A 26,149-nucleotide genomic window follows, 5' to 3' on the forward strand; every position below is an offset into this window, starting at 1 on the left:
TCTCATCATAGTAGGTCTTATCAATTCTAGCAGCTTCACAACAAAATGGGCACCATAATCCACTGAAGCAGAAGTAAAAACTTAGGCATGTGTGAGTAGTGGTGACTGGCTTGAAACAAATTCAAATAGAATAATAATTCTCTACAAATAATTTCGAAGCGAATGTTCCAAGTACTTCTGACATACGAAAAACAAAAAATTAATTCATTAATGTTATGTCGACCTTTTGCAAGAAATGCCCATCTGAAATTGGGGGAGTTGACCAATCTGAGGTGTCTGAGGTGGGCTCATCACAGCTGCACATATTATGCAGAGGTTAATTTGCATACAGATTGGTTCCAGTAACAAAAATTAGAGACATTTCCAATGCAATCACATCTGCAGTGAGGACTTCATGGGCCTGTGGTGCTATGTAAATGCACACCCCTTGCCCAAAATAGCTTGTTCTACTTCTCAGATGTGGTCCAAAGGCATCTCCAGAACCAATGAGTCCGATGACATCGTAACCTGGCTTATCAACCTGGCAAAAGTGTCCCTTAGCAGTTCCATGGTGCCAGTCCCCCTGGCTATGTGTATATAGGTCGAGTTTCCACTATTAAAAACACTGATAAACATCCGCCACAAAAAAAAATTATGGCATCAGTTAAAACTGAAAAGCACTGGTTTCTGGCCACGTTTAGGACAATGGTCGTTTTTCATCGAGAAACAACCCTCCTCCTTTGCCTTTCAATGAGCAGATCTAAACACTGAGTAGAAACTCAAAACAGTACCACCGATATTTTAGACTCTTGTAGACTAGAATATTTCCCCAATGCTGCGTTCCCTCTTGAAGAGCGCAGGGCGTACACTCGATTCAAGGAAAGTGTTTGTCATTACAGTGAAATCACGATACGACGAACTTTGCAGGACTGCCAACAATCGTTCGTTAAACTGAAATATCGTAATAATGAAATACTCAGAAATCAAAGCTAACAAAGTATAAGCCCATTAATTAAGCTCCCAGGGGCCCAGAAAAGATGTTTGAATTATCGAATGGCCACGAAAAAACTACTGTAAACTTATTTGGTGAAAGACTAGGCAATGGTTGCCTGATTCTGAGGTGAGAACAGAGTAGCAACGACTACTTTTCACATTTCCATCAATGCTTCATTGATTGCATACTGTCGGGAGCACCACAGCAGAACTGTTCCAAAATCATAACAGCATTCCGCATCATTCATGGTGCAATGCGGTGGAGCTGTACCACTACCACACCACACCCATCATAAGCGGCACTGCTTGATCACTGCATAAGAAGCAGACAGCGCATGACGAGTGCGTGGTTTTGGCGCACTGGAAGAACAGAGCCATGCGAAAGGAAGCGAACAAAACGGCTCAGCGGTGCCGAAGTGGAGAGAAAAAATGCGGAAGGAAACGATAGCGGCACGCCAATCAGTGTACGATGCTCAGCCGGGATAGATTGACTGGTGGATGCTGGCTGCTCGAGCCGTCGCTGCGGTCTGGTGTGAAGCTGGGAAAAATGAAACCGAAACTAAGTGGTCGGGCCGTTCTTGTAGGTGGGGCAGTTCATTGTCATCATGCCTTCTCCGATAGGGAAAAAACTGTCACTACTTGTTCTAAACGCGGGTATCAGCAGACCCAATAATCAAGAAATTGTCTCAGCATCACATGAAACTTGGCGGCCCAGCTGAACACTTGCGATAGCGAAAGCACAAAGAAAAACAAGGCAGCGAGGGTAGCGAAGCCTCATTCGCACAACCACGCCCACAGAGGTAACGTGGTTTGGTGTTCCGTTAGCCCCGCACTCAGCTTCAGGCACGAGAATGATGATGACAGCCATCACAGCAGTGATGCATGCTGTAATTCGAGCACCTTGGTAGTGTTTTCGGCGCCGTTAATTGGCAGCAAGTTCGCAATAACGAGGTGCCTTTACTATGGGTGCCCAAATAAATTACGCACATTATTGTGAAATCTTCGGCATTTTGAAATCGTAGTAGCGCTTTTCTATATTGAAATTATAGGCATTCTGGCACGCATTTTTGAAAACTTCGTAGTAACGTGATGTCACTGTAGTAGAAATTTTATTGCTCGATGCGTGGCACCATTCTTTTTTAATCTGCGGTGAAGAAATGTCGGATTCCGCCGAACTCCGGGCAAAACAGTAGCTGTTTCGGCGGAGAGTACTGATCCAAGGCTCTCGCGAAAAGCTGCCAAAAACTGCGGCGTAAAAGTTGAAATCTTATGTCTTGAACAATAAAAATAAATAGATATGATTTTAACTTAACACCGCACTTCCTGGCAGCTTTTTGCTCTGGCAAAAAAGCATCTCCACAGTGACCCCCTCATAATTTTGCATCACCTTGTCGCAAATGTTGTGAACCACGTGAGCCAAATTTCGCCATTTCTCAAGAGCATCGACATCATGACAGAGAGGATGCAAAAGCCCAAAGCGCTTGTCTAAACCAGAATATTTGCAAAAACTTCCAAGAATAGCTTTTCTATACGAGACATCTGGCTTGTTAGTCGAAGTAAAGAAAACACTTCAGTCGGAGCAGGAATCTGCCATGCGACATATGTCCTCTGGTTGGTGTGATGCTTGTTGCCCTGCTAAAGAAGTGGGATCGGCCATCCGCAGAAGGCCACTGAAGGTTGGGCAGGCAAATGAATATGGTAGATCAGGAGCTAGAATTGTAGATCACAGCTTTTGTACATCATTCTTCAAGATGTTCAGAGAAGTTGCTGAAGAACATGCAGCGAAACAACCACTGTGACTGTGCAGTTCACAGGTGATCCCTAGATTGACCTTAGAATTATTGACCACTAAACTGAGCTGCCAGAAATGACTGCAGCCTAAATAAAGATTCAGTAGGAGATGAAAACCTGCCACCATATAGTGACAGTGCTCTCATCGTCGCTCCGTTGTTCTGGAAACTATGTGCATGCAACTGCCCAGTTAAAGACGGCTGGTATAGACGACTTCAAAAAACATTGTCCCCTTCATGGACAGGAAAGGTTACATTTGAAGCTTTCACTTAAAGTGAACATCTTTCAATTCACTCGCCCTCCTTAACTAGACTAAAAGACCCTATGGAGCGGAGTGTCTCCAATGGGTTCTACCTGACTGAGTCATCTCTCTTCAAGCACTATATATATGAAGAATAAAACACTCTCCGGGGCATGTTGGTTCATAGCTAACAAGAATAAAAGCACAACAACACGACACAAAGAAGAAGGAAACCGACAGGACAGGCGCTAACTTGCAACACTTTACTGTCTTCATAAACCGCCGCGTATATATCAACCACAGGGGGGTAAAGACAGATAGGGGGGAACACAGTTGAAAGCACGTGCGTAGAAAACTCGAATATGGCACAACAAGAACAGGTGATTCCGCATATACTATGCCATATCTAAAAACTGACATTCTTTTTTATACATCACGATCGACGGGGTGCTAACACATGTAACACATATGCAATCCCACTCTTACATATTCTGTGCGCTTCTATCAATTCGCGTGCGATCGTGTCTTTACTTTTGCAGATCACACTTGTTTCCAGAAGTTTTGCTCCACATGCCTTCTTTCTTCCTTCTTCTTCTTTCCAGCAATCCTTACAGTGAATCGGTAGATTTGACCCGGTCCCATTCTTTAATGACAGACTGTGTTCTCTCAAACGGTCATTAATACATCGCCCCGTTTGGCCGATGTAAGTTTTACCACACGTCACTGGGATGCTATACACAACTCCGACCGCACAATCTACAAAAGGATTAGCATGTTTCGTTTGGCAAACTTTATTCTTGTCCTTATCCGGGTTAGTCATTCGGCACAATGCGGCGAGTTTCCTGGGAGCAGAAAAAACCACTGGCACCTTGTACTTGGAAGCAACATGCTTAAGATTATGTGCAACTTTATGCGAATACGGGATCACAACTGGTCTAATTTTCTTTTCTGAGGTTCCACTTTCGGCTCTTTTTTCTTTTCGTACTTTCTTCACCTTTTTTAGTAAAGCTTCGCTGACTGAGCTCAAGACCGAAGGTGGAAAGCCCGCCTGTTTTAGCTTCTGAATCTGGGCGTAAAAGCTTTCCTGCGCTTTGTGGCAACACGACTTCGTTAGAGAGGATTCCAGGCACATCATGGCGACGGCGCGCTTTACCGTTTTCGAATGCGTAGAGCCGTACGGCAACAGTTCCTTGCAGGCACGGGGGCAATACTTCCAGCATGCGCTTTCGTCAGTAATGGTGATGTCAATATCTAAAAACTGCAAGCTATTTCCCTTCGGGAGCTCATAGGTAAAATCTAAGCATCCAGCGTGATTTTTAAAATCAGCTAAACCTTCTTCCACGACCCGCTGGTAGGACAAAGATGATTGTTTCCTTAATACAATTAAAAAGTCGTCAACGTACCTAAAACTCTTCAAAACACTGCCGTCAACAAAAGCACCTGCCAAGGCTTTGTCAATACCCGCAAGAAAAATGTTGCACAGTATGGGTGCCACACACGAACCAATATTCCGTTCTTCTGCAAATAGACCCGATCCTGGAACGAGACAGTCGTGGAACCCAAGTAAAATTCTAAAAGTGTCAGGAAGTTATCTACTGAAATGCCCGCAGAATTTTGGAAGGCAATTGGGCCATTTTCCTCAATGCAGAGCGAGACCGCCGCCAGCAACTCTGGTTGTGGAACGGAGTAAAAAAGATCAACGTCAACTGAAAAGATATATCCGACGAACTCGTTGTTACTCAAAAATTCACTAATATCAAGGCTGTTCCTTACAAAGAACGGATCATCTACTACCAAGGTTTTGAGCTGTTTCAAAAGATAGCGGCTAACCAGGTTCTGCCAGGTGCCTCTTTCACTGACTATGCACCTAAAAGGAACAAGTTCTTTATGGGTTTTGGCGGTAAAAAATACATCCAAATTATTACTCTTGCAGTCACGAACATGGTTTGCGAGCTTAATCAAACCCAGCTCCTGACACAAAGAAAAGGCTTGACTTTTTACCTTCCCTGGTTTCAGTTTTGTCGCCTTGAAATTTCGGCGAATGGCCTCATTCGCTTTTTCACCGAACATGTCCGCCGGCATGGCGACGAACCCTCCTTCTTTGTCGGCCTGCATGAGCCGAAGGTCATTGTTCCGGAAAAAATCCACAACACGCTTCGTTGGCGATCGAGGACGGCGTCCGGCGTTGGGAACAGTCCTGATGAGGCTATCAACCCCATCCAAGAGGCATCTTTCTTTGTCCTCTTCATCGGCTTTGTTGGCCAAACTTCGATTCACGGAGAGGAGCTCATGCTGCGAGATCTTGGGCTCTAGGCTGTACTTTGGACCTTTCTTGAGTATCCCAGCGATGTCTTCCGGCAGGCAGGCTCCTCCTAGAACTTGAAGAGCCGTGCCGGCACCTTGCGTTTTCTTGCTTCTCTTTGGTAACACAAGAAGCGTCCTTCGCCACAAAAACTCTGTGGTCTGATCTGCGAGCTTTCTCATAGAGCGTAGCTTTACGACGGCGATGCTCAGTGGATCCCGGGCCATGCAGATGCATTGAAGCCAATCCCTGTACAGGCGAACTTGTCGCCACAACTCTGAACGTAGAATCCGGCACATTCTTTTCACATGACCAAGGGAAGGCCTGGTGAACCCAAATAATGCGGCGATTTCATGCGGTACAAGTCCATTCTTGTTGCAGTATTCGAGAACCCTTGCACGGCACGTCGTACTAGCAATGTGGCTGATTACCACGGAGGCATCTGGAAGACTTGAAGGATTACATATAAAAGGGCCCACAGTGTTGCGCTTTTATTCTTGTTAGCTATGAACCAACATGCCCCGGAGAGTGTTTTACTGAAGTACCTTTCTTCTACTGTGGGCCCTTTTATATGTAATTCTTCAAGTCTTCCAGATGCCTCCGTGGTAATCAGCCACATTGCTATAGTACGACGTGCCGTGCAAGGGTTCTCGGATACTGCAACAAGAATGGACTTGTACCGCATGAAATCGCCGCATTATTTGGGTTCACCAGGCCTTCCCTTGGTCATGTGAAAAGAATGTGCCGGATTCTACGTTCAGAGTTGTGGCGACAAGTTCGCCTGTACAGGGATTGGCTTCAATGCATCTGCATGGCCCGGAATCCACTGAGCATCGCCGTCGTAAAGCTACGCTCTATGAGAAAGCTCGCAGATCAGACCACAGAGTTTTTGTGGCGAAGGACGCTTCTTGTGTTACCAAAGAGAAGCAAGAAAACGCAAGGTGCCGGCACGGCGCTTCAAGTTCTAGGAGGAGCCTGCCTGCCGGAAGACATCGCTGGGATACTCAAGAAAGGGCCAAAGTACAGCCTAGAGCCCAAGATCTCGCAGCATGAGCTCCTCTCCGTGAATCGAAGTTTGGCCAACAAAGCCGATGAAGAGGACAAAGAAAGATATCCTCTTGGATGGGGTTGATAGCCTCATCAGGACCGTTCCCAACGCCGGACGCCGTCCTCGATCGCCAACGAAGCGTGTTGTGGATTTTTTCCGGAACAATGACCTTCGGCTCATGCAGGCCGACAAAGAAGGAGGGTTCGTCGCCATGCCGGCGGGCATGTTCGGTGAAAAAGCGAATGAGGCCATTCGCCGAAATTTCAAGGCGACAAAACTGAAACCAGGGAAGGTAAAAAGTCAAGCCTTTTCTTTGTGTCAGGAGCTGGGTTTGATTAAGCTCGCAAACGGTGTTCGTGACTGCAAGAGTAATAATTTGGATGTATTTTTTACCACCAAAACCCATAAAGAACTTGTTCCTTTTAGGTGCATAGTCGGTGAAAGAGGCACCTGGCAGAACCTGGTTAGCCGCTATCTTTTGAAACAGCTCAAAACCTTGGTAGTAGATGATCCGTTCTTTGTCAGGAACAGCCTTGATATTAGTGAATTTTTGAGTAACAACGAGTTCGTCGGATATATCTTTTCAGTTGACGTTGTTGATCTTTTTTACTCCGTTCCACAACCAGAGTTGCTGGCGGCTGTTTCGCTCTGCATTGAGGAAAATGGCCCAATTGCCTTCCAAAATTCCGCGCGCATTTCAGTAGATAACTTGCTGAAACATTTAGAATTTTACTTGGGTTCCACGACTGTCTCGTTCCAGGATCGGGTCTATTTGCAGAAGAACGGAATATGTATATTGGTTTGTGTGTGGCACCCATACTGTGCAACATTTTTCTTGCGGGTATTGACAAAGCCTTGGCAGGTGCTTTTGTTGACGGCAGTGTTTTGAAGAGTTTTAGGTACGTTGACGACTTTTTAATTGTATTAAGGAAACAATCATCTTTGTCCTACCAGCGGGTCGTGGAAGAAGTTTTAGCTGATTTTAAAAATCACTCTGGATGCTTACATTTTACCTATGAGCTCCCGAAGGGAAATAGCTTGCAGTTTTTAGATATTGACATCACCATTACTGACGAAAGCGCATGCTGGAAGTATTGCCCCCGTGCCCGCAAGGAACTGTTGCCGTACGGCTCTACGCATTCGAAAACGGTAAAGCGCGCCGTCGCCATGATGTGCCTGGAATCCTCTCTAAAGAAGTCGTGTTGCCACAAAGCGCAGGAAAGCTTTTACGCCCAGATTCAGAAGCTAAAACAGGCGGGCTTTCCACCTTCGGTCTTGAGCTCAGTCAGCGAAGCTTTACTAAAAAAGGTGAAGAAAGTACGAAAAGAAAAAAAGAGCCGAAAGTGGAACCTCAGAAAAGAAAATTAGACCAGTTGTGATCCCGTATTCGCATAAAGTTGCACATAATCTTAAGCATGTTGCTTCCAAGTACAAGGTGCCAGTGGTTTTTTCTGCTCCCAGGAAACTCGCCGCATTGTGCCGAATGACTAACCCGGATAACGACAAGAATAAAGTTTGCCAAACGAAACATGCTAATCTTTTTGTAGATTGTGCGGTCGGAGTTGTGTATAGCATCCCACTGACGTGTGGTAAAACTTACATCGGCCAAACGGGGCGATGTATTAATGACCGTTTGAGAGAACACAGTCTGTCATTAAAGAATGGGACCGGGTCAAATCTACCGATTCACTGTAAGGAATGCTGGAAAGAAGAAGAAGGAAGAAAGAAGGCATGTGGAGCAAAACTTCTGGAAACAAGTGTAATCTGCAAAAGTAAAGACACGATCGCACGCGAATTGATAGAAGTGCACAGAATATGTAAGAGTGGGATTGCATGTGTTAGCACCCCGTCGATCGTGATGTATAAAAAAGAATGTCAGTTTTTAGATATGGCATAGTATATGCGGAATCACCTGTTCTTGTTGTGCCATATTCGAGTTTTCTACGCACGTGCTTTCAACTGTGTTCCCCCCTATCTGTCTTTACCCCCCTGTGGTTGATATATACGCGGCGGTTTATGAAGACAGTAAAGTGTTGCAAGTTAGCGCCTGTCCTGTCGGTTTCCTCCTTCTTTGTGTCGTGTTGTTGCGCTTTTATTCTTGTTATATATGAAGAGCCCATGTTCACAAAATGCACCCTCACAAAATGGCAGCACTATGCATGAATGTATCAGCACAATGAATTTGTCATGTGCTGCGGCAGCTCAGCTCAAGAAGAAGATGATATATCCAAGCACACTCGGATGGCACGTATAGATCTGAGCACGGCAGCTATGTACTTGGATGTCGGCGGCGCACCAACTCGCTTGCCGACGACTCTTCTCCCCACTGGCTGAGCAAGTCCTCTTGTGAATAAATTTGTGGACACCAGACACCTTTGGCTTGTGTCTGGGATTCTCCTTCAAAATTCGTGCAAAATACATTTAGGCTGACTTCTTCCATATCAACAATCTCCTCTGGCACTCGCGCTGTAGCTGAAAAGCTATTGTTCTAAGGCATCCTAGAGCGGAGAAATATTCCAGCAACTCAAATGCCAGCACCTAAAGCTTGTTTTCTCAAAAGAAAGCAGCCATGTTCGGTTCCACCAGTGTACAATAAAAACAACTTCTGCCTCAAAACCATGATATAAACATAAAGAAAATTTGGTTCCCTTCAATAGCTGTTGGCTTTTTTACACTATTTATATATATAGTACTATAGAAGCCACAGACTTTTCCCAATCTACAAAAATAGCGAAGAATATTTCCGAAGCAACAGTGGGAGCACCACTTCTGTGCTGTACTTCCCTTGAAGTCTACAAGTGCTGGCTGAGTTGTTTTTGCACCGCAATTTTTTTTTTTCAATTCACTTCCTCCACTGCAAATATAACACCATGCAAGGTGCTCTCTTCACTCTCAACAACTGGCGTCTCTGTTACCTGATCCCCTTGCCCTGTAATTGACCCCCGTGCCCATGCACATGTCTAAACTCTGCCTATAACTGCTTATTTGTGGAGATACAGAGATGAATCCAGGCCCAACAGTTGATGAAATAATTCAGACACTCATTGAGGGGCAGAAAGGCATTAGGGTTCGTTTAGAGGCAACAGAAAGGGCACTGGGGAACTTTGGTGATCGCTTAAATAACATAGAGGCAAACATAAGAGAGCTGGGGACAAAAACAGATGAAATTGAAAACATAAGCATAGCTTTGAATGGAGTGCAGGATGCACATACACGGCATCAAGCCAGGCTTGAAGATTTAGAAGATAGAAGTCAAAGGTCAAATATAATTGTTTTTGGCGTAAAGGAAGGTCCTATTGAATCAGTCAGACTTGTGCAGAAAAGTTATCGCTGATTTTTTTTCTGCTAAATTGGGAGTGCAGTGTTCATCTGTAGCTCGAATTCATAGATTAGGGAAAAGTTCTTCTAATCGCCCTGTCGTAATGTACTTTCAAGACTATAGGGAAAAGCAAGCAGTCTGGAGCAATGTATCTAAACTGAAGGGAGAAAACATTAGAATCGATGACTATTGCGCGGAAACGTTGTGCAAACACAAGCATCTTTGACAAAGTGCAAAACTTGGAAAAAAAGGCTGGAAGTAAGATTCTTCGTTTTATGACAAGCTGAAGATTGATGAGCTGTACTATGAATGGGATGCTGTTCTAAACTCTAGAAGATTGATAGAATGCAACACCACATCTTTATCTGAAAGTTAATGGCCAGATATGTCCGATGTGCGGTCTCTCAATGCAAGCATTGTGAACAAAACAGATAAACTGGAAGAATGTTTGCTTTCTTTGGATCCGCACGTGTGTGTCATAACTGAAACATGGCTACACTAGCAAATCATTGACGATAACATAGTCCCACCAGGTTATCAGTTATATCGTCGGGACCGAGGATCTAGAGGGGTGGTGTTGCTGTTGTTGTTAAATCCTGTCAATGTTGATATTGAAAGCCAGATTGCTGAGCATGAAAGCCTTTTTTTGAAAATCAAAGTGAAGGAAATGGCGTTTCATTTGTGTGCAGTTTATCGTGCTCCGGATGCCGATGAAAGCTTCTTGAGTAAATTGTATGATCGATTGTTGTTGTTACGAAACAAGAATGTGATTGTAACAGGTGACTTTAATTTGCCTTTATTAAATTGGAGCAATGTCTTTTGGATTATCGCATGCAAGCGATATTATCCTAGATGTTATGCTTGCTCTTGATCAAATAGTTACTGAACGTAGTTGCAAAACATCAATTCTTGACTTGCTGTTCATTAGTGAAGGATTTAGAGAAGGAACTGTTACAATTGAACCCAGCATATCTGACCATAAGTTAATTTCTTTTTCCTAAAAGGTTAAAAAATCAAAAACACATGAGCTTGGTGTCGTTACAGTTAAGGAATTTAGTAGTGCTGACGGTGTGGCGATTATTGACTATATTGAAGAAAATCTTGGGATTACATGTGATGATGTGGAAAGCTCTTGGCAATGGTTCGCTAATGTGCTTAGGCATTGCATTAAAAATTACGTTCCAGACAGAAAAATATTTAAAAGGGGGAAAAATCCATGTATTACTCGTGAAATTATACAAATTGAGTGTAGACTTAAGAGATATAATAAGAAGCAGGGGACGTCAACGCCACTGATTAAAGAAATCAAACACGATCTATTATCGAAAATGAACTGCGCCAGGACTAAATATTTTTCGCACACTTTAGCAGAGTTTCTAAAGACTGATCCGCAGAAATTTTGGCGACACTTGAGTAAACCCAAAGATGCACTTACTAAAATAAAAGTTAGCGACACGATTATCACGTACTGTGCCGAAATAGCTGAGAATTTTAATCAGTATTTCTACGAGGTGTTTTCAGAATTAGATGAATATGAAATAAAAGCAACGGCTGCACCAGAGGATAGCATTGAAGTAACTCGTGGGGTGTCCTGGCGATGCTCTTGAAACTGGGCACTAAAAAATCCACTCGACCCGATGGTCTTCCGGATGTATCTTTGAGGCGATATTCAGAACAAATAGCAGGTTGCCTCACAGAAATCTTTAAACTGTCATTAGCAAGTGGAAAAATTCCTTCAGATTAGAAAATAGCACGCGCGGTTCCCGTATATAATAAAGCTGATCAATTGTCAGTTTCAAATTGTCGGCCTGTTTCCATAACATGCAGTTGCTGTAAGATGTTGGAGCATATTGTAGCCGGCTACCTGCGAAAGTTCCTGAGTGATCATAATCTTTTGTCTGATAATTAGCACGGGTTTAGGCAGGGGTTATCCACAATTACTCACTGTTTTGTCTGTGCAAGAATTTGTGTGGGTGCTTTATGTCAGGGCAAACGGGCGTGGTTTTCTTTGATTTCATCAAGGCCTTTGATAGTGCCACATGGCAAACTTCTTTATAAGATGGAATGTATGGGTGTGCCCTTTTTTATCATTCGATGGATTCAGGCCTACCTTACAGACAGACGGCAATATGTGGAAATTAATAAGACCGCTTCTAGTGTTGTTAGTGTGCACTCAGGAGTTCCCCAGGGACCACTGTGCTTGGACCATTGTTGTTTTTAATATATGTCAATGATTTAGTTACGGTTGTTCCTGAAGATGTCTCTGTAAAGTTATTTGCAGACGACTGTGTTGTGTTTAAACAAATTTCATCCGAACATGACCACAGCTCTGTACAAAAAGCAGTTTTTGCCATTGAAGAATGGTGTCTGAAATGGGCTATGGAACTTAATAGTGAAAAAACTGTTCTCTTGCATATAACTACAAAAGTCTCCCAGTTTGCTTCCTTACCTTCTTCGCGGCAATATGATTTTGAAAGTTGAGAAATATAAGTATTTAGGTGTAACACTTGACAATAAGTTAAAATGGTCGGCACACATTACTAATATTTCTACAGCTGCATTACAAAAGCTAAGGGTTTTACGAAGAAAGCTAAAAACAGCCCCAGCACATATAAAAATTGGCTTACGAAACTTGTGTGCAGTCTTTACTTGAATATACTTCAGTAGTGTGGGACCCATACAAGAAAAAAGATATGATCCTTGAAAAAGTCAATAGGAAAGCGGTTAAGTTTATGTACGGAAAATACAAAAAGACTCTCCCTCGCAGTTAATGATCTCAAATAACATTCATACACTAGAAACCCGCAGAAAGATTAATAGATTGATATTCTTGTTTAACAGTAGAATAGGAGAAAATAAACTCAAGCTTCCAGAGTGCATTAAGCGTCCTCTAGTAAGAAGGACTCGGGGCATTCATGAGCATTCACTTGCTCCTCTTTTCGCCAAAACTAAGGTTTAAATACAGTTTTTCCCCTAGAACAGTGCAAGATTGGAATTCTTAACCGGCATCTGTCTTTTCCTCAAATTTTTCAGATGCATTACATCGTCTACTTACCTGCTAATATTGTCCATATGTATGTTTTGTATCTGTGTGCAGCTAATATTGTATAATTTTATTCTTTTGGTTATGTAACAATGTAAATTCATTCCTGCTTGGGCCAAGCAGTGGCCTGCAGTATTCTGAAATAAAATAAATAAATAAATATCCCGACTCAATCAAATGAGTCTACGTAGGACTGCACCTACCTTCACTGCCTCACTGCCACCAAAGTGCTTTGTTTTGTAAGCAAACACATCAATGCCGACATGAACGTCACTCTTGCGACTGCCAGCATGGCCCGCAGATTTCTGCAACATGTTTTCGGTCCAGCTATATTTGAGGAAGATGCCATCGCAGAGGTCGAAGAAACACATGTTCTTCTCGTTGAGCTCGCTCTACCAGTCCAGCGTGCCGTCCAGCAGCAAACTGCCGAGCCAGATGACCAAGGAGCCTGGCACAGAGCGGTGAGTTTCCGTGGTTACGGCCCTGAGGAACTCCAAGAGGAAGGGGCCAGAAACCTTGTCCTGGAAACAGGTGGCACGAAGCCATTTATCTCAATCTGCCTTGTGCTGATCAAGCACATGACTTCTAAGCAGCCTCGAAGCACTACTGTCCATATTTCCACATTTGCCATTCACGTGTTTGTTGTCCTACGTGGCGAATGCAGCATACGCATGACCTTTGAGGCAAAAGTAAACATAAAATACTGCGAGGTGGTGGCTCCCTTATTTGAAACACACAAACACTATATGTTCCCCCTTGTAGCCCAGAAAGAGGACATGAATAATGTTGCATGCAAACAAGTGGCCACTTACCAGGAGCAGAGGAGGTGCCCGTCATGCCGGAAAATGTGCAACTGAACAAGTTCATAAAATCCATAGATCTTTCTGAGATGAACAGAACTTGCAAGGCCTAATTGCCTCCCTCCTTCCAACCTGAACTGCCTTCTTGGCACCACAGTCCATTCACAACAAACAAGCCTAATAGCTGGAAGAAGGCCACATTGTCCCCACTAACAAGCCCAGTGGCTCCATCTCTGTCAGAAGGAATTTGCATCCTCTGCAGATGCTGTCCTTTAGTGTTCAGGAAGTTCCAGTGCTTTTGTTAGCCATACACAGCCTCACATCTAAATAGCTGCCCAGCTTACACCGTTACAACTCCTACCTCCCATGCTCTGCAATCGAGCTTTATCTGCACACCCTTTGTATCAGCAAGTTAATGACTTTACTAATTCTATGGGGTTGAATTGGGGAGATAAGTACTTTCTCCCCACTCAATCGCGGCTGACACGGTTCAAAGCCGCCCGGACCCCACCCCGTGATCGCGTACGCTACCGAGCGCTCGCCGACCACGGCGGACCTTGCTCTGAGGGAACAAAGGAACGACACATTGGCTGACACAAACAGGCATTTATTGCTACAGAAACAATAACGCCAGCTAGCAACAAGGTACGCTAATGAATCGAGGGCGTCCGACTCACCAGCAAGGTTCCGAGCGAATGTTCGCCCGCGCTAGGGCAAGGGATATAAACTCCGCAGGCCGGACGGGACGAGTACGGGAGCCTGTCTCCCCGTCGCTTCTTCGCCCCGTCGGCGAAGAGCGGAGCCCCGAGCGACGCGTCCGCTCAGGCTCATTATCCCGGCCGAAGAGAGCCCATCCACCGCGGGCGGGCTTCAGCAGTCTCCCGCGCAGCGACGCTCGCGCCCTCTCTTGCCAGTTAATGTAACTGGCAAGGGAACGCGCTCATCCTCGGGGTGAGACTGCTGCTGCACGGTGCCTCGCGGGAAAGCAAACTCAGGGGGCTGCAGGGCAGGTCCCCACATCCCCCCAACCTTAAATAGACCCACGCGCCTGAAAGTACATGCTATGGAGGAGTCTCCTGGTCTTCATGTCCTTGAGGCACGTCTTGCAGCTGAGGTCACGCCGACAGCGTCCACGCAGACTTCCGCGGTATTCCGAAGGCGGCGTGAAGGTCTCCGCTGGGATGACTCGTATGGCCCGCGGACTACCGTGTCCGCAGGCCCGCGAATCGAAGGCCGGTGGGAAAACTGCAGGCCAGGATCCTGCAGTAGTCGCCAGGGCAGCAGCAGCCGGAGGTGACTGCTGACTGGTCTCGCCACAGCTGCCCCGGATGGATGCGGCGAACAGGATACAGGCCGCTCCGTCGCAGCAGGTGGCAGCGAGACGATGTGCACCGGTCAGCAAGCCTGGGTGGCTCCACCGGATCTGCAAAATTGTCGAAACGCTCTCGGCGTGCCTTTAACGTAGGTCACGGGAGGGGAAACGGCATCCGCAAGGGCCTCGTGGCACAATGCCTAACTCGCTAGCAAAACGTGTCGGTGGCTGTGCAAACGCAAAGTTCGAGTGAACAAAGCCCTTTCTTGAGTTGAACGAGACTGCTCAGTTCGTGCGAGGTTACAAAAAAAAACGGACGGGCAGCAAAGTGCGCCCCCTCTCAACGTCACGGTCCGGTGGTCATGTCTCTTTTAATGTGGTGCAGGCAGCTCCGAAAAGCCTCAGGCCTAACGACCACTCCTACAACGACCGTGACCACAACAAAGACCCGAAACGGGTTTTGTGCGCGCAGCCGCGAGGAGACATCAGCTTTGTGGGGTGGTCCTACCCCGCTCACTGCACAAAGCAGCTTCTGAGCGGTCGGCGCCCACCGTATCGGACGGTGTCGGAGCGCCCGGTGCCGAGCTGCAATACCAGCGAGCTCGTAGCGGCACCCGTGGCCCCAGGCCACCCGGCTCCCGGAGCCGCGACTCCCAGAGTCGAAAAAGAGATAGTAGAGAAAATATATACAGAAACTCGGACCACCCACGCGGCTTCCGTACTCACTCGCTTCGGGCTCGGCGACTCCGCGGGCGCTAGGCCTCGAACTCCCTCGATGCGGACCAAGTCATTCTCACAAAGAAACTCCAGGGAAAAAAAAGTGCTGAGCATGTCGAAAAGTTCAAACATGCTGCAGCGCAATACACCTCGCACTCAAGAAAGCATGCCGCAGGTCCTAGCGATCAAAATTCACTCTAGGCCTAGCACTTGTCAAGTCCGGACAAAGAGCGTTCCTCGAACCGAACCGACAGTCGTCCAATGTTCCAAGAGCAGGCCCCACGTTGGGCGCCAGATATGGGGTTGAATTGGGGAGATAAGTACTTTCTCCCCACTCAATCGCGGCTGACACGGTTCAAAGCCGCCCGGACCCCACCCCGTGATCGCGTACGCTACCGAGCGCTCGCCGACCACGGCGGACCTTGCTCTGAGGGAACAAAGGAACGACACATTGGCTGACACAAACAGGCATTTATTGCTACAGAAACAATAACGCCAGCTAGCAACAAGGTACGCTAATGAATCGAGGGCGTCCGACTCACCAGCAAGGTTCCGAGCGAATGTTCGCCCGCGCTAGGGCAAGGGATATAAACTCCGCAGGCCGGACGGGACGAGTACGGGAGCCTGTCTCCCCGTCGCTTCTTCGCCCCGTCGGCGAAGAGCGGAGCCCCGAGCGACGCGTCCGCTCAGGCTCATTATCCCGGCCGAAGAGAGCCCATCCACCGCGGGCGGGCTTCAGCAGTCTCCCGCGCAGCGACGCTCGCGCCCTCTCTTGCCAGTTAATGTAACTGGCAAGGGAACGCGCTCATCCTCGGGGTGAGACTGCTGCTGCACGGTGCCTCGCGGGAAAGCAAACTCAGGGGGCTGCAGGGCAGGTCCCCACATCCCCCCAACCTTAAATAGACCCACGCGCCTGAAAGTACATGCTATGGAGGAGTCTCCTGGTCTTCATGTCCTTGAGGCACGTCTTGCAGCTGAGGTCACGCCGACAGCGTCCACGCAGACTTCCGCGGTATTCCGAAGGCGGCGTGAAGGTCTCCGCTGGGATGACTCGTATGGCCCGCGGACTACCGTGTCCGCAGGCCCGCGAATCGAAGGCCGGTGGGAAAACTGCAGGCCAGGATCCTGCAGTAGTCGCCAGGGCAGCAGCAGCCGGAGGTGACTGCTGACTGGTCTCGCCACAGCTGCCCCGGATGGATGCGGCGAACAGGATACAGGCCGCTCCGTCGCAGCAGGTGGCAGCGAGACGATGTGCACCGGTCAGCAAGCCTGGGTGGCTCCACCGGATCTGCAAAATTGTCGAAACGCTCTCGGCGTGCCTTTAACGTAGGTCACGGGAGGGGAAACGGCATCCGCAAGGGCCTCGTGGCACAATGCCTAACTCGCTAGCAAAACGTGTCGGTGGCTGTGCAAACGCAAAGTTCGAGTGAACAAAGCCCTTTCTTGAGTTGAACGAGACTGCTCAGTTCGTGCGAGGTTACAAAAAAAAACGGACGGGCAGCAAAGTGCGCCCCCTCTCAACGTCACGGTCCGGTGGTCATGTCTCTTTTAATGTGGTGCAGGCAGCTCCGAAAAGCCTCAGGCCTAACGACCACTCCTACAACGACCGTGACCACAACAAAGACCCGAAACGGGTTTTGTGCGCGCAGCCGCGAGGAGACATCAGCTTTGTGGGGTGGTCCTACCCCGCTCACTGCACAAAGCAGCTTCTGAGCGGTCGGCGCCCACCGTATCGGACGGTGTCGGAGCGCCCGGTGCCGAGCTGCAATACCAGCGAGCTCGTAGCGGCACCCGTGGCCCCAGGCCACCCGGCTCCCGGAGCCGCGACTCCCAGAGTCGAAAAAGAGATAGTAGAGAAAATATATACAGAAACTCGGACCACCCACGCGGCTTCCGTACTCACTCGCTTCGGGCTCGGCGACTCCGCGGGCGCTAGGCCTCGAACTCCCTCGATGCGGACCAAGTCATTCTCACAAAGAAACTCCAGGGAAAAAAAAGTGCTGAGCATGTCGAAAAGTTCAAACATGCTGCAGCGCAATACACCTCGCACTCAAGAAAGCATGCCGCAGGTCCTAGCGATCAAAATTCACTCTAGGCCTAGCACTTGTCAAGTCCGGACAAAGAGCGTTCCTCGAACCGAACCGACAGTCGTCCAATGTTCCAAGAGCAGGCCCCACGTTGGGCGCCAGATATGGGGTTGAATTGGGGAGATAAGTACTTTCTCCCCACTCAATCGCGGCTGACACGGTTCAAAGCCGCCCGGACCCCACCCCGTGATCGCGTACGCTACCGAGCGCTCGCCGACCACGGCGGACCTTGCTCTGAGGGAACAAAGGAACGACACATTGGCTGACACAAACAGGCATTTATTGCTACAGAAACAATAACGCCAGCTAGCAACAAGGTACGCTAATGAATCGAGGGCGTCCGACTCACCAGCAAGGTTCCGAGCGAATGTTCGCCCGCGCTAGGGCAAGGGATATAAACTCCGCAGGCCGGACGGGACGAGTACGGGAGCCTGTCTCCCCGTCGCTTCTTCGCCCCGTCGGCGAAGAGCGGAGCCCCGAGCGACGCGTCCGCTCAGGCTCATTATCCCGGCCGAAGAGAGCCCATCCACCGCGGGCGGGCTTCAGCAGTCTCCCGCGCAGCGACGCTCGCGCCCTCTCTTGCCAGTTAATGTAACTGGCAAGGGAACGCGCTCATCCTCGGGGTGAGACTGCTGCTGCACGGTGCCTCGCGGGAAAGCAAACTCAGGGGGCTGCAGGGCAGGTCCCCACAATTCTCACGGTGTTCTCAAGCTTACCTTTAGAGTATGCAGTGCCACTGAAGTTGCAGAGTCCATCCACACTGCCTGCTACTTCCAAATGGTGTCAAGATGCATCTGAACACTACAGCTGACGTGTACTGCCACACACGCAGTTCCCTGCACTAAACTGGCTTACACACTTATGCCTAATCTGTTCATAATTTTTGTACTTCATCCATACCTTGATAACCATCACCCCTCTTTCTCCTGCACCTAGTGGTGTACTATACGAATAAAGAAATAGTTCTGTCCCTCAAAACATCGGCACACTATCAACTCCAGATGGTAAAGAAACGCTGAAGCAGCAGCAGTGGTGCTCTGTGGAATTTATAGCAAAGCAGCAAGAGAACCAGTAACACATCAAGAACAAGATGATAACACAATGTAATATGTTTAATTGTCGATACAAGTACTGAAGTCTGAAGACCCACAACAGAGCATGCTTGAGTGCTCGAGACAATTGTGTGGACATCTGGAATACCGTCTCCATAGCTTAGTATGTAGCATTTATGTAATTATCCTGAATAACTGAGCACATGCCGTTCTCTGCTGAATAAAGCGACTCATGCAGTGACTACACGCTCTGCACATGAAAGAAAATGGCTCTGCCTCTGCTTTACAGTTTGTATACTAAGGAAGCCCAGTCTTTGTAGTGAAAGGATGCACAGAAAAACTTCATTATTGTTGTTTCTTCCGTTGATCAAAAATTAATGTTGTTTACAAAGAAGATACCCTCTCAAAGCATTACAAAAAAGCTGTAACCATAACTTTTGCAAATCATCTGCAGTTACCTACTGACCGAGCTAGAATGACACTTGTCTCCCCTTGTACACTGGTCACTAGTACTCTTGCCTCCTTTACCAATTAAGGCACATCCACACTTGCGAGTTCCAAAAGGTGTGCAACCAGCAGTTGCTTGAGACGAGGGGGCGCCTCGACAGTACCCACGATCAAACTTGCAAGGCGACCCGCAGGTTGCCTTTTCAAAGTGTCTCACCCGGAACATCAGTTGCTGGTCTAGACTGGTACCAGCAACAAGAAACCGGATGCGGAACAAGCTTCCACTCAGTTTTGAGGCACCTCTGATTGGTTAGTGGTTTGCGAATCGCAGTTGAAAAGCTAGAAAATTGAGCAATGTGTACCTGGCCTGCGAATGTTGCTTTTCGACCAAGGTGGTCGTGCAACCTCTGAGGCTCACAAGTGTGAGTGGGCCTTTACAGTTCTTTGGCAGAGTTCTTCAGATTGAATGCTTGACCGCCACCCACCACTTTCCATGTGCAGTCGCGCCAACTTACAATGGCCAAAGTTGTAATGAACATTCACTTATTATACAAAAGAAAACACTGATACATGCTATGCATTTGCATCTTTAACCACCTCCTGCACTGTGACTAATGTATGCCAGGAAGTGAGACACAGTTACAAATTTCACTAGCCGTACCACTCTTGATGTTGATAAGCCATCCATCAAACTTGCACGAAGCAGCAATGTGGGCCAGCTGGGATGCAACTACGGACACTAGGTTGGCTTTTCTGATCTTGCTCAGAACCTTGGCGCCTGGACCTGACTCCACGGCAAAGGTCCCTGAAAGGCCAGAACCAGAGAGTTAATGCAGGATAATGTCTGCATCTTGAGGATGTCCATCAACTCTGACATTAGCTGTGCTTTCCAACTTAGACCTCCTTTGCTTTACACTAACTCAGGGCCTACCTTCGTAAAACAAGTGTGTCATTATGCGTTATTCATGCAGTGCAGAGTACAGGTGGTAGTGAATGTACAGAGAGAATTCATGCATGCTAGTAAGCCCTAATTCGTGGTGCCTCACAGAATCCCAAAGCTGTGACATTTGGCTTCGAAAGTGTCGCAAATATAAGCGACACACAACAAAGCAGTGTGGTGCAATGAAATAGTAACACAGCCCGCAAAACAATACACTTCTAATTTGTAACTCTTACTCACCGATGCCTGTATTTACACTGCTTTAAAATTGGAACCGGGACGAGAGCTTCAGCTAATGGCATTCACACAGAATGGGGAACCTTCTACTATGAGGTGCCCGAGTCAAACAGCATTACATTATGCTTTTCGCTCGTGAACAAGGGAAGGCATTCAAACTCTTTCTGTGGAACATTTCTGCACAACTCTGACACAGAACACACCAAAGACACAAAATCGCTGCAATGGAACTCCAATCTCACGACACTGGTCATAAGTTTCCCCTTTTTCTACCTGCCATCAATCAGTTTCATTTATGTTTCACATTCGACTATGAAGACAGAATGGTCAAAGGAAAATGTGGTATCCTTTATATGACCTGAAAAAAACTGATAAGGCTGACTTTCTATGCATGCAATACTTGAAGCTCAAGATCATTATAGTTCGAGAAAAATGACAAAATTTTCCATACATACAGTGGGCCCCGCTAACCATATCATTGGCACAAGAAAGTAAGGCACCTGTAAGAAGTGCAGACTCAAGCAACTGAAGGAGAGTAGCGACATGATGGCCAGCTGATTTTGGGCCCCAAATACAATGTACTCCAGGGTACAGCTTAAGGAGAAAATGGACATTCAATTTTCAGTAGTACACCACAAGTGCTTGGTAATTCTCAGACCACACAACGCTATGCCATAGTTTAACTTTGAATGGTTGTTTTCGAATTGAGTGACAAGGAGGAAACGAACCGAGGTTTCTCAGTGTGCACTAGTGTCACCAAATGTTAAACCTGGTGGCTTTCCTTGGGGCACAGTAAAGATACTTTGGACACTAATGATGCAGCGATGGCACAGAGATACAGACAGGTCCACAGTTCCCAACTTAGATCCACTACAATTTTTTACCAGATCAAAAAAATTGAAGAGGACATTTAAGCTCCGCCCCAAGAGTAAGATACGATAGCGTTAATGGGTAAATGCCCATATATGCAGAAATGGTCATTCTCTACATAACATTCATAGATCCCTGGGAGTCCTCACGCCACTCCTGGTGCAGTGGTGCAGCAGTTAAGCGATGCACCACTGCCCTGTAATGGCAGGTGCTGCCACCGGTCCTGCTCGTGAGACCCATGTTGATCTTCCTGAGCAACCTCTCGCGACCAGTCATTAGTTTAATTGCCACCTGCCACAGTGGTCAGTATGCTCACAATACCAGCAATCTATGAATGTGAAGTCAAGAATTACTGATTCCGCACATATGGGCATTAACCCTTTAATACTATCGTGTCATACCCTTAAGAGTCTGCTCTAGTCTTCTTCCTCCGCATTTGTGCGATGCGCGCTCCAATTGTGCGCAAATCTCAGGACTCCGCTTTGTCTACGATTGATTTCATCGACGACCCCTCTGAAGAAACTGACCTATCATCGAGATTTAGTTCCGACATCGGCGACAACAGACGCCAGCTTGGAACACGAGCAGCCGCACACCCGGTGCCGAACTATAGGGTTCCCATTAATTTTTTTTGCTATACAGTTCAGCCAATAAAATACCAAATATTTTACATATTTCAGAAAATTCTAACCCTTTTTAGACACAAGCGTGTCTTTAAAGTGTTGTTAAAATTTTTAATAAAATATTGTTTTTGGCTAGTAAATTTTCCATTGCAATGTACAACTGGTTATTCAGACTTGTATGCCTAAAAAGTGCATATATTTAGTCTTGTTTTCGTGTATTGCATATAATTTTAACTGCAATAGTTTTTATAGAACAAAAATACAACTGAAACATGCAAAAATCGATCATTTTCCCCTGGTAGGGAAATAGTCGAGTGGCAGCAGGAGAGCCGAATGGGTCAGGGAACCGACGCAAGTTAATGATATCTTGGTCAAAATCAAGAACAAGTGGGCATGAGAATAGTATTGCAAAAGAAAGATGACCAATGTTCATTAAGGGCAATGGAATGGATTCCGACAAGGCAAGCATAGCAAGGGGTTGCAGAAAGTTAATTGGATGGATGAGATGAAGTTTCCAGGTATAAAGTGCCTGCTGACAGCAAAGGGCAGACTTAATTTTAAGGATATGGGAGAGGCCCCTGTCCTGCAGCAGGCATAGTTAGGCTGATGATAATGAAAGGTAATTTGTCAAGAGTTGCAGTGAGTTGCACTAGGTAAGCTGCAGGAGAGCACCAAGACATTTCAAACATCCAGTTCAGTGCCCAAAGAAAGCCTCTGCCGCCCCTCATGGACATGCTCAATTAGTAGAGGCAGTAAGAGATGCTGAAGCTGCTGTGTTACAGAGCACGCTTGTTCAACCAAAAACTAATGTGACCGCTCTAGGGTGGCACACATTAGCTGTCTGGTTTGCAAATACTTTTGTATGTTATGTGTGTTGGAGAGGTAGCATCTATAATGGAGGCTGGAAGGTGGCATACTGCACTTATCACATGAGATAACATTTCCAGCACTGCTTGTTTTATGCAGTGGTTATTAGAGTGTTAGGCAAGTAACAAATGTTTTATTCTGAGCACGTACACAAAATCATGACTGCCGTTCCAAGCAATCAGAGTGGTTGATGCTCCCATGCCCAAGGATTGCTTGTCCCGATACAACACCCCCCCCCCCCCTCCCCCATGGTTTTGATGACTGCTCTTCCTAGACATCTGATCTCCTGGGGGTTGATGCACTCGGTATGGTCTCTCACTTGTTAACAGCTTTGATTGTCTTGGTGAAGTTGCTGTTGCAGCTTCCAGTTGCCATACCGGGAACAGGCACCATCATGGGTTCGACTTCAATTCTTGTCGGCAGGTTTTTAACGATTCTAACAAACGTTTTATTCCAAGCAAAGAGTTGACTAATCTTGAATTGTTAGTAATAAACCATAAGAGACCATGATTATACCATGAGGAAAACAGTGACGATGGGAGCTACCAATATTCTGTGCTTAGCTCAGAAAAAAGAAAGTACCCAAGCTGCAGCAACTGTACGCAAACGTCCTGTTGAACCTGTTGAATTGAGCTACCCACCTAAAACCTTGACGCCATGCTTATGGCCAGCAGAAATCCACCCGGGAGGCGGGATCGTGACCAGGTGGTGTGAAAAGTAGACGAAGCTGTTGATCAAGTGCCAGTGATGGAACCTATAGCTGTCAGACTTCTCACAGCCGTGGAGGAACCTAGTAAGAAACAAGTGGTAGCCTTCAACATCAGCTACTGAGAAAGAACAAAAAACACACAGCGGCCAGCTCAAGGGTGTTGACACACATTCAAATGAAATGTTACAGTAACAAAATACAACAAAATTCAGCTAACACTGACAGCAATGTATACACTTGCAGGAAATACAAAACAGCATATGCAAGCTGGTTTCCTTTAATAATCAGCGTGACAAACAGCCCACAGTAGTCCCGTCCCCGTGAAATCTAATTTGTTGTTTTCCCTCTAGAAAAATGCACCAAGTGCATATCCGAAGAACGTGCAACTATTCTTTATTTGGGATACAAACAAGCAATCTCTGAATGAGTCATTGCTACGCGTGTCTACGGACGGTCACCGCCATTAATAACAGAAATATGTTTATTCTTATGCAACCGCTTTGCTATCCTGCTTGTTCAATTTGCACGCGATAGTACGTACAACTCTGCGGAATCGAACAGTGCCACTCTTTCTCTCCTTCAAGAGTTGTCAGTTTTGAACGGCTTAGATCGCGTGTGTACTGCTGTACTGCTGACCCGTCCTCCAGAGAGCCTCCCATCGTGTCGAGGCAGAAAAGAATCTGCGGGTCATCCGGCTCGCCCCGCTTCACGCCTCTGAGCGGTTCGACGGCACACAACTGCGGTTTCTTGAAGCCCACAAGTTCCTCCAGCGTCTTCAGCGCGGCTACCTCCGGATCAGACATCGCGTGGATGGACGTCCGAGTCAAACCTGCATGAACCAAAATGACACAGGCATCAAGACGGAGCACTTTCTGGACCGGCACGAATATGTCGTTTCTGTGCACTGTACCACTTGGAGCATTTAATTTTTTTTTTAATCCACAGAACAGCAGCTCAAAGCCGAGCGAACTTTTAGAACTTTTAGAAAGCGTTTAGAACTTTTTCAACACTCGAGCCTTTCGAGCCGCAATACCTTTTTTGTCACAGTTCACACATGGAGACGAAGGCAGGAATATGAATTTGAAAATCGCCTCGCTGTAATTCCCGTGCTTGTTTTGAAAGTTTTCCGGAGCCCCCAAACCTTGTCACTTGTCATCAAGAGGGAAAGCTGACGGCGCTACACTTCATCCGTTCGAGAAAGCCCTGAGCCATCTGTGCGTGGGTAGGTCAGTTCAACAGGTTTATCACAATGTTTGCATACAGTGGTTGTAACCTGGGTACTTTTTTTTTCGAGAAGGCTCTCAGCCATCTGAGTGTTCTAGAACACTGTACCATGGTGGATGAAGTGTAGCGCCGCCACCTTTCCCTCTTGGTGACAAGTGACAAGGTTCGGAGACTTTCAAAGTTTCGGCGGCTGTCGGCGATGCTGTCAATGCTGTTGCATTGACGAAGACGTCGAGATTCTTTCGTCTCCTTGTGCGGCTAGAAAGGTTCGAGTGTTGAAAAGTTCTAAACGCTTGGAACAAACGCTGGTGGTATCTCGCGCCCGGTAGTTTCGCTCGGCTTTGAGCTGCTGTTTCGTAGGTTTTGTAAAAGAGAAAAGTGCTTCAGTGATGCAGTACACAGAAACTTTATATTCGTGCTGGTCCAGAAAGTGCTCCGTCTTGATGCCTGTGTCATTTTGGTTCATGCAGGTTTGACTCGGACGTCCATCCACACGATGTCCGATCCGGAGGTAGCCGCGCTGAAGACGCTGGAGGAACTTGTGGGCTTCGGGAAACCGCAGCCGTGTGCCGTCGAACCGCTCAGAGATGTGAAGCGGGGCGAGCCGGATGACCCGAAGATTCTTTTCTGCCTCGACACGATGGGAGGCTCTCTGGAGCACGGGTCAGCAGTACAGCAGTACACACGCGATCTAAACCGTTCAAAACTGACAACTCTTGAAGGAGAGAAAGAGTGGCACTGTTCGATGCCGCAGAGTTGTACGTACTATCGCGTGCAAATTGAACAAGCAGGATAGCAAAACGGCTGCATAAGAATAAACATATTTCTGTTACTAATGGCGGTGACCGTCCGTAGACACACGTAGCAATGGCTCATTCAGAGATTGCTTGTTTGTATCCGAAATAAAGAAGAATAGTTGCACGTTCTTCGGATATGCACTTGGTGCATTTTTCTAGAGGGAGAACAACAAATTAGATTTCACAGGGACGGGACTCCAAAGAGAAACTGTGGGCTGTTTGTCGCGCTGATTATTAAAGGAAACCAGCTTGCATATGCTGTTTTGTATTTCCTGCGAGTGTATACATTGCTGTCAATGTTAGCTGAATTTTGTTGTATTTTGTTACTGTAACATTTCATTTGAATGTGTGTCAACACCCTTGAGCTAGCTGCTACATGTTTTTTGTTCTTTCTCAGTAGCTGATGTTGAAGGCTACCACTTGTTTCTTACTAGGTTCCTCCACGGCTGTGAGAAGTCTGACAGCTATAGGTTCCATCACTGGCACTTGATCAACAGCTTCGTCTACTTTTCACACCACTTGGTCACGATCCCGCCTCCCGGGTGGATTTCTGCTGGCCATAAGCATGGCGTCAAGGTTTTAGGTGGGTAGCTCAATTCAACAGGTTCAACAGGACGTTTGCGTACAGTTGCTGCAGCTTGGGTACTTTCTTTTTTCTGAGCTAAGCACAGAATATTGGTAGCTCCCATCGTCACTGTTTTCCTCATGGTATAATCATGGTCTCTTATGGTTAATCACTAACAATTCAAGA

General features: G+C 46.8%; 1 protein-coding gene and 1 pseudogene across 2 annotated transcripts in view; one reads left to right on the top strand and one right to left on the bottom strand.

Annotated features, from left to right (window-relative positions):
• LOC144102444 (cytosolic endo-beta-N-acetylglucosaminidase-like) overlaps positions 1-24,491 on the bottom strand; it is a 43,395-nt pseudogene extending 18,904 nt beyond the window's left edge. The window contains exons 1-5 of the transcript XR_013308209.1: positions 24,411-24,491; positions 24,014-24,206; positions 23,310-23,458; positions 19,788-19,936; positions 12,916-13,237 (exon numbers count right to left, since the gene is read on the bottom strand). The product of XR_013308209.1 is annotated as a cytosolic endo-beta-N-acetylglucosaminidase-like (transcript). The remainder of the gene's footprint in view (positions 1-12,915; positions 13,238-19,787; positions 19,937-23,309; positions 23,459-24,013; positions 24,207-24,410) is intronic.
• Positions 24,492-24,764: 273 nt separating this feature from the next.
• LOC144102445 (cytosolic endo-beta-N-acetylglucosaminidase-like) overlaps positions 24,765-26,149 on the top strand; it is a 35,476-nt gene continuing 34,091 nt past the window's right edge. The window contains exons 1-3 of the mRNA XM_077635714.1: positions 24,765-24,867; positions 25,072-25,264; positions 25,833-25,981. Of these exons, the coding sequence (XP_077491840.1) occupies positions 25,098-25,264; positions 25,833-25,981 (316 nt within the window). The 5' untranslated portion in view covers positions 24,765-24,867; positions 25,072-25,097. The remainder of the gene's footprint in view (positions 24,868-25,071; positions 25,265-25,832; positions 25,982-26,149) is intronic.

Source organism: Amblyomma americanum, chromosome 8 (assembly GCF_052857255.1).
Source record: "Amblyomma americanum isolate KBUSLIRL-KWMA chromosome 8, ASM5285725v1, whole genome shotgun sequence".
NCBI lineage: Eukaryota > Metazoa > Arthropoda > Arachnida > Ixodida > Ixodidae > Amblyomma > Amblyomma americanum.